Source organism: Ctenocephalides felis, unplaced genomic scaffold (assembly GCF_003426905.1).
Source record: "Ctenocephalides felis isolate EL2017-DRISC unplaced genomic scaffold, ASM342690v1 CF-g0.4_SCAFFOLD_00845, whole genome shotgun sequence".
Lineage (NCBI taxonomy): Eukaryota > Metazoa > Arthropoda > Insecta > Siphonaptera > Pulicidae > Ctenocephalides > Ctenocephalides felis.
Genome location: NW_020536999.1, coordinates 7,809,763 through 7,818,645, shown reverse-complemented (window position 1 = coordinate 7,818,645; position 8,883 = coordinate 7,809,763). Strand labels below are relative to the sequence as shown.

Below are 8,883 nucleotides of genomic sequence, written 5' to 3'. Positions count from 1 at the left end.
TTTATTTCAACCCAAGTTTTAAAAGTGAATATACAGTAATACCCCGCTTAATGCTGTTTCGTTCAGCACTCTTCTATTACAAACCAAGTTTTGAAAAGAGAATATACATTAATACCCTGCTTAATGCTGTTTCGTTCAGCACTCTTTTATTTCAACCCAGGTTTTGAAGGAGTAAATATACATTAATACCCCGCTTAACGCTGTTTTGTTCAGCGCTCTTCTATTTCAACCCAGTTTTTGAAAAGTGAGTATACATTTATACCCCGCTTAACGCTGTTTCGTTCAGCGCTCTTCTATTTCAACCCAAGTTTTAAAAAGTAAATATACATTATTACCCCGCTTAACGCTGTTTCGTTCAGCGCCCTTTTATATCAACCCAGACTTTGAAGGGGTAAATTTACAGTAATACCCCGCTTAACGCTGTTTCGGTTTAGAGTTCCTTTTATTTAAACCCGAGTTCTGAAGGTGTAAATATAGAGTGTTACCCCACTTAACGCTGTTTCATTTAGCGCTCTTCTATTTCAACCTAGGTTTTGAAGGAGTAAATATACATTAATACCCCGCTTAACGCTGTTTTGAAAAGTGAAAATACATTGATATCGCTTAACGCTGTTTCGTTTAGCGCTCTTTTATTTCGACCCAGGTTTTGAAGGGGTAAATGTGAAAATGTCAAAGAAATAAAGAATTAATGATAATTTTATTTCTTTTTTTTTCAAGAATATTCGTTTTGTTATTTATATTTTGTTTTTATTTATGCAAAAAATAATAATGTGGTATTAATTTGAGCTTTAAAAAATTAGTGGTGTATGGCATCGTACTTTAAGGCAAATTGCTGGAACTTCCCGTATCGTAACGAGTCGATAATGGTCGAGGAATATTTAATGTTTTCAAATAATTTATAAGAATTATATAAACTTTAATAGAATTATTTATTTAAAGTATATAAGTGAGTTGAGAACTTTAGCCAGAAATAATTTTAAAATCTGAATTATTTTCGAAATACAAACAAAAAAAAATTAGAAAAAAATTGAAATACACTTCAAATAAACACAAGCAGAAAGTTTTTTGAATCATTCAAATCGGATGCTTAGTTCCCTCAACAACTACAATTTTTTGTATATTTAGCTCTGTATCTGCGAAATGGCTGGACTTGCCTTTGACAAAAACTAATCAGCACATCTCTGTATCAATTGGAATCGATTGCCTTTTGAATTTTTTCAAATCGGTTCATCCATACGCCCGAAATTGTCGACCAAAAATTGTCTCCACACATATACACACACCTATTTTTTTTTGAGGAATGCCAGTAAAATGTTCAGAAACCTCTGAAACGTAAAGATATGCAAAAATTTTCATTTTCGATTTTCGGCCCATTACTATAACTTGCCCTACAGGAAGTTAATAATTGTTTTTATTTTTACATAGCCTAGTGTAGCGCTGTTTCGCATTACGCTCTACTTTGATGGAACGTATCCACAGCGTTAAGCGGGGTATTACTCTAATATTATCATATTATATTTACTGACTTTTCTAGTTCCTCCCTGGCTTCGGCCATGGCTTCAATTTTCTCCTGGATTTCAGCACTGGCATAATGGTTGCTCTGGAGCAATTGGCCTCCGAACAATTCGAAGGCTTGGAATGTTCCTGCACGAGCATCAATTTCTGTACGGTGTTCCTGTTTAATAAATATAGAAGTTTAGTGAGAGCAAATTTTGTGGCATTTTGGTTTTGTTAATTCTCAAAATTTAGAATTAGGACAACATCGATGGGCGCAACGTAAAATATCACAATTGGCCAGGCATGCTACTGTTATAATGGATATATATATATATATATATAAATATATATATATATATATATATATAATTATATTTTATCGATCTAGAAGCCTTCTCTTTTCCAAAATATTTTTTTAACAATTTATAATTATTTCTACATTTCGGAGATATACAATGTCCTTCTTCAGAAATTGTTAAAAATATTTTTATACATTTATATACTTTTTACTTATTTCAAATATTTAAAGAATTCACGTTTTATCTCCAAAGTATTGAAATTAAAAATGTTTTATTATAAATACTCACTGAATATTTAACTCTACTGACACGCAAATGAAATAAGATAAAAATGATCGCAAATGAAATAAAATAAGAAGTAAAACTCTACTGACTGATAAGATAAAAATTACCTCTACTGAGGAAAAATTAGGAAAAATGGAACTGTACTGACGAGCAGTTTGGAATAAAATAAGAAAAAAAATTGAAATGCAAAATAAAATAAGATAAAAGTGACCCCTACAGAGAAAAAATCAGGGAAAATGGAACTGTACTGACGAGCAGTTTGGAATAAAACAAGAAAAAAAACTCTATTGACATACAAAATAAAATAGGATAAAAATGACCTCTACTAAGGAAAAATCAGGGAAAATTGAACTGTACTGACGAGCAATCTGGAATAAAATGAAACTAGTGGTGCATGGCATCGTGCCTTGAGGCAAATTGCTGAAACTTTCCGTACCGAAAACTAATTTGAAAAAAACTGATTTTTTTTCAAAATTTTGAAAAAAATCGGATTTTTGAGAAATTTTGAAATTTTTGAAAAAAATTGATTTCTTTGAATGTTTTTCAAAAATTTAAAAATTTCTCAAAAATCCTATTTTTTTAAAATTTTGAAAAAAAATTCAGTGTTGAATGTTTTGAAAAAAATTGATTTTAAAAAATTAGATTTTTTTTCTATTTTTTTGATTTTGATTTTTTGCAAATTTTGAACAGAGTCGAAATATGAAAGCGCGTAAAAAACTAATACTAAGGAAACATAAGGAATAAAACTCTTCTGACGAGCAATTTAAAAAGAAACTCTACTGAGAAACGAACTAAAAAGGGACTCTACTGACGAGCAAATTAGAAAAGAAACTATTGACAAGCAAACTGGAAATGAACTCTACTGACGAGCAAACTAAAGAGAATTTCTAGTAATGAGCAAACTAAAAAAATTAACTCAACTGACGAGCAAACTAAAAAGGAACTCTACTGAGAAACAAACTAAAAAGAAACTATTGAGGAACAAACTAAAAAGAAACTCTACTGAGGAACAAATTAAAAAGAAACTCTACTGACGAGCAGATCAAAAAGAAACTCTACTGAGGAGCAAACTAAAAAGGAACGCTACTGACGAGCAAACTAAGAAGAAACTCCACTGAGAAACAAACTAAAAAAAATTCTACTGAGAAACAAATTAAAAAGAAACTATACTGAGGAGCAAATAAAAAAAAAGGTCTACTGAGGAGCAAACTAAAAAAATGAACTCTACTGACGAGCAAACTAAAGAGGACCTCAACTGTCGAGCAAACTCTACTGAGGAGCAAACTAAAAAGAAATTTTACAATTGAGCTAACTAAAAATTGAGAAGTTCTAAGAAAGAACGCTACTGTCGAGCCAACTAAAAAGAAAATCTACTGACGAGCAAACTAAAAAGAAACTCTACTGTCGAGCAAATTAAAAGAGTTTATAATCTCAAATTTGAGAATCTTTCAATGCTAATGATATCATACCTATTTATAGCTCAATGTATCATAAATTAAAATATTTAGCAAGTGTCTATTTTAAAATTTTTAATTCCAAAACTTTAAAGGTGAGAAAACTAAATATTTAAATTTCCAAATTATTACAAAATAGAAGAATGTATAAAAAAATATTTTAAGTTGTTGAAAAAGTTGATATCCCATACAAGTCAATTTTTTATTCCCTAACGTGGAAATAATTCTAAAAAAAATAAAGTTTTGGATAAGAGAGGCTTTTAGTTCAGAAAAATAAAATCAAATAATATTAAATATCCCAGCAAAATTAAACTATGTTCGTAAAAAAGGGAAACGTTGTTGAAGTCACAAAAATCTGGATTTTTGCATAAAACAAATAATTGATAGTCAAATTTACTCAAATTGGTTCTCTTAAAAAATATAACAAACGATTATAAAATTTTGTTGATATGGTTTTGTTTCTAAATTTTCTCAAGTGCTCACAAAAAAAAAATATTACAAAAAAATTTATTTTGTCATTTATCATTTATGCAAATATCCATATTTACCCCATTACTTTTTGATTGATTAATAAGTTTATATTTTTGGATTAATTCCAAACACATCCAGACAAAATCACAGTGCAAAATGTTCTAAAAATATTATTATATATACCTGTGCTTTTATATTATGTTAATCTCATATAGAATGACGACTCATAAATTTGTTTTTTTTATTAATCAACTATTTTTTATCAAGGTACCACAACACAACACATTTTACTTAAAGCTTTTTCACAATATATCAAAATTTTATTACAATGAGCGATAAAATTTTGATTCGTCATGCGAAAAAGCCAAATTAATCATACCAAACCACAACACATATTTTTTTAGGGTCAGTTATAAATTAAATAAAGGTACAAAAAGTATAAAAACTTAATAGTCAAAAAATTTGAAAACCTGAGGTATCCCGTAGCGTGCGTCAATTTCCAATCGGTGATTCTAGAAATACGATCGAAATTGAAAATGATAATAGTCTAAATTAATCATAATTCATAAAGTATAGCCAATGTAAAACTAAAGTCAGTTTCGACATTTTGAATGTATGTATGTACAAGTGTAGTAATGAATTTAGTAGAAATATGTTTTTATCTTACTTGGTGTCTTTCTAAAAGTGCTTCGGCTCCAGTGACATCGTTGGCTAATTCTTCAGAACTGACGAGACCCATCATAGAGTTTATCCATGCCATCAAGTCACGATAATCACTCAAGAACCTTAATTAAAAATTAAATGTATAAATAAAAAAGCTATTGATAAACTAACTTAAAAATGAAATATACAAAAACTTGGTGCATGGCATCGTGCCAAAACTTAAATTTTTTGAAAAACTTACAAATTTTTTGAAAACGTAAAATTGTTTGAAAACGTAAAAATTTTTGAGTGCCTAATAGTTTTTGAAAGCTTAAAATTTTTGGAAAACTTAACATTTTTTGATATATTGACATTTTTTGATATATTGACATTTTTTGATATATTGCCATTTTTTGATATATTGACATTTTTTGAAATATTGACATTTTTTGAAATATTGACATTTTTTGAAATATTGACATTTTTTGAAATATTGACATTTTTTGAAATATTGACATTTTTTGAAATATTGACATTTTTTGAAATATTGACATTTTTTGAAATATTGACATTTTTTGAAATATTGACATTTTTTGAAAACTCGACATTTTTTGAAAACTCGACATTTTTTGAAAACTCGACATTTTTTGAAAACTCGACATTTTTTGAAAACTCGACATTTTTTGAAAACTCGACATTTTTTGAAAACTCGACATTTTTTGAAAACTCGACATTTTTTGAAAACTCGACATTTTTTGAAAACTCGACGTTTTTTTAAAACTCGACGTTTTTTTAAAACTTGACATTTTTGGAAAACTTGACATTTTTGGAAAACTTGACATTTTTGGAAAACTTGACATTTTTGGAAAACTTGACATTTTTGGAAAACTTGACATTTTTGGAAAACTTGGCATTTTTGGAAAACTTGGCATTTTTGGAAAACTTGGCATTTTTGGAAAACTTGGCATTTTTGGAAAACTTGGCATTTTTGGAAAACTTGGCATTTTTGGAAAACTTGGCATTTTTGGAAAACTTGGCATTTTTGGAAAACTTGGCATTTTTGGAAAACTTGGCATTTTTGGAAAACTTGACATTTTTGGAAAACTTGACATTTTTGGAAAACTTGACATTTTTGGAAAACTTGACATTTTTGGAAAACTTGACATTTTTCGAAAACTTGACATTTTTCGAAAACTTGACATTTTTCGAAAACTTGACATTTTTCGAAAACTTGACATTTTTCGAAAACTTGACATTTTTCGAAAACTTGACATTTTTCGAAAACTTGACATTTTTGGAAAACTTGACATTTTGTAAAAACTCGACATTTTGTAAAAACCTGATTTTTTAAACTTGACGTTTTTTGAAAACTTGACATTTTTGGAAAACTTGACATTTTTGGAAAACTTGACATTTTTGGAAAACTTGACATTTTTGGAAAACTTGACATTTTTGGAAAACTTGACATTTTTGGAAAACTTGACATTTTTGGAAAACTTGACATTTTTGGAAAACTTAACATTTTGTAAAAACTCGACATTTTGTAAAAACTCGACATTTTGTAAAAACCTGATTTTTAAAACTTGACATTTTTGGAAAACTTGACATTTTTGGAAAACTCGTCATTTTTTGAAAACTCAACATTTTTTGAAAACTCGACATTTTTTGAAAACTTGACATTTTTTGAAAACTTGACATTTTTTGAAAACTTGACATTTTTTGAAAACTTGACATTTTTTGAAAACTTGACATTTTTTGAAAACTTGACATTTTTTGAAAACTTGACATTTTTTGAAAACTTGACATTTTTGAAAACTTGACATTTTTTGAAAACTTGACATTTTTGGAAAACTTGACATTTTTGGAAAACTTGACATTTTTGGAAAACTTGACATTTTTTTATGAAAACTTGACATTTTGTAAAAACTCGACATTTTGTAAAAACTCGACATTTTGTAAAAACCTGATTTTTAAAACTTGACGTTTTTTGAAAACTTGACATTTTTTGAAAACTTAAAATTTTTTGAACGGTTAAAATTTTTTGAAAACTTAATATTTTTTGGAAATTTTGAAAAAAAAACATGAAATTAATAATTTTCAATTTTTTTAAAAAATCTGATTTTTTTATATTTTGATTTTTTAAATACTACCATTTTTTTAATGTATGCCAAAATGATCAGAAACCTTTGAAACGTAAAGATAAATAAAAATGTTCATTTTCGATTTTTTAGCGATTACTGGCTGGTTATAACTTACTCTACGGGAAGTTAATTAAATACCGTTACTTAAAATTTCTATTCAGATATCATAAACTAAACAACAGTGCTCAAAACCAAAAAAACTAACAAAAAAGAAATTCGTTAAAAATCGACGATTTGACAGTTCATCTAGTGGTAGCGACGTCGCCCGATATAAGGCGATGGCCCGATATATTTCTAAATATTATATAAACTGAATTGCAGAATTGAAATTATTACTATAGTATATTAGACCTATAGTCAGAATTAAAAATAAATATTTTCGATATACAACAAAACTAAAAAAAAAAAAAAGGGACGATTTTTTTTTCCAAAATCGATTATTTTGTTAAGACAAGCAGAAAGTTCTTTGAATCATTTAAATCGGACGCTTAGTTCTCTCAAAAACTGCCATTTTTTACATATTTAGCTCCGTATCTTCAAAATGGCTGGGCCTGCCTTTGCCAAAAACTAATAAACACTTCTCCCAATCATTACTAATTGAATGTTTTTTAGATCATTCAAATCGGATACTCCGTTCTCTCAAAAATACGATTTCTATTTTCTGCACTCTTTGCTCCGTATCTCCGAAACGGTTGGACCTGCCTTTGCCAAAAACTAATCAGCTCTTTTCCCGATCAATAGGAATCGGATGTTTTTTGAACCATTCAAATCGGTTGATCCGTGCGCCCGAAAACGTGACTGGAAATTTGTATCCATACATACATACACACACATACATACACACACACGCACACACACACACATCCATTTTTTCTAAGGTATGCCAAAACGTTCAGAAACCTTCAAACCGTCGAGAAATGTAAAAATTTTCAATTCCGATTTTCGGCCCATTACAATAACTTACCCTACGGGAAGTTAATAAAATCAATAAAAATTTTACAATTTTTTGGTAAACAGGTCCAAAAATCCTTAAAAAATTGATCACGTGATCAATGTACGCCCCCTTATCCATCTATTCCCAGTCTATTTAAATCATATTGATCTTACCTTTGCAAGTCATATGAATCCAAAAGCTTCTCTTTACGGCTAGTAGCCTTAGTTGTCAACTGAGTCCATTCCTCGTTGATTTCCTTCTGCTTGGCATAAGTCTGGTCAGCGGTATCCGGGTGAGACTGCATCAGCCTGTTTGCTGTTTCGTCCAACTGTTTGATCTTATCACCCAAAGCTGCCAAATCCCTCTCGAGTCCTTCATGTTTCCTTTGCAAAGCTTGAACGGAACGCAAGTCTTTTCCAAGGTCTTTGTTGCCTAAGGCTTCTTCTTTTTCGGCCATCCAGTCTTTGGTTTCATCCACATCTCTGTGGAATCTCTGGACTTCGTGGGCTGAGCCGAGTTGAGTGGCTCGTTCTGATGTTAATTGTTGGAGAGATGTCCATTTTTGATTCAGATCCTGGGAAAGAAATAATAAACAAATAGTTAAACTAGTTGGTTTGGTATTAAGCCTTGAGGCAAGTTACATGAACTTCCCGATATGTTTAAATAATCGACTTAATCAATAAAAAATAATTTAATTTATGAGTCATTAAAAGTATTCCGAGTGGATTTATTACATATGATTGAAAACGAACGAACACTTTGACTAGGAGTATTTTCTAAAAGCAAATTTTCAAAAATCAATAATTTTTATAATTGAACCAGTTTCCAGGACTTTAATGGTTTATTATGTTCAAGACCAATTACTATATCATTATACCAAGTAAATAGTCTAATTTTAATTTTAACAAATCTCAAAAGAACTACTCATTTTCTCAAATGATGAATTTTTAAAATCAAACTATTTGTCGTAAGGCCGTAATATTTCAGCAAGTTCTATAAGACCGTGGTACATATCACTAAAAAAAAAAATCCATAAAAATCTGCTTAAATTTTGATTTCAACAGTTAATTCCAAGAAAACGGCTCGGTAGATTTTCACCTAAAACTAATCAGTATCATTTCCTACTAATATCTTTCGAACAGTTTTTGATTTTTTAAAAT

At 29.3% G+C, this 8,883-nt stretch overlaps 1 protein-coding gene across 1 annotated transcript in view; it reads right to left on the bottom strand.

The window, feature by feature from the left end:
* The window catches only part of LOC113364114 (spectrin alpha chain), a gene marked incomplete at both ends in the record, with an annotated part of 40,968 nt that overhangs the window by 11,486 nt on the left and 20,599 nt on the right, over positions 1-8,883 (bottom strand). Inside the window, 4 exon segments of the mRNA XM_026606583.1 lie at positions 1,527-1,675; positions 4,477-4,518; positions 4,674-4,791; positions 7,897-8,297. Of these exon segments, the coding sequence (XP_026462368.1) occupies positions 1,527-1,675; positions 4,477-4,518; positions 4,674-4,791; positions 7,897-8,297 (710 nt within the window).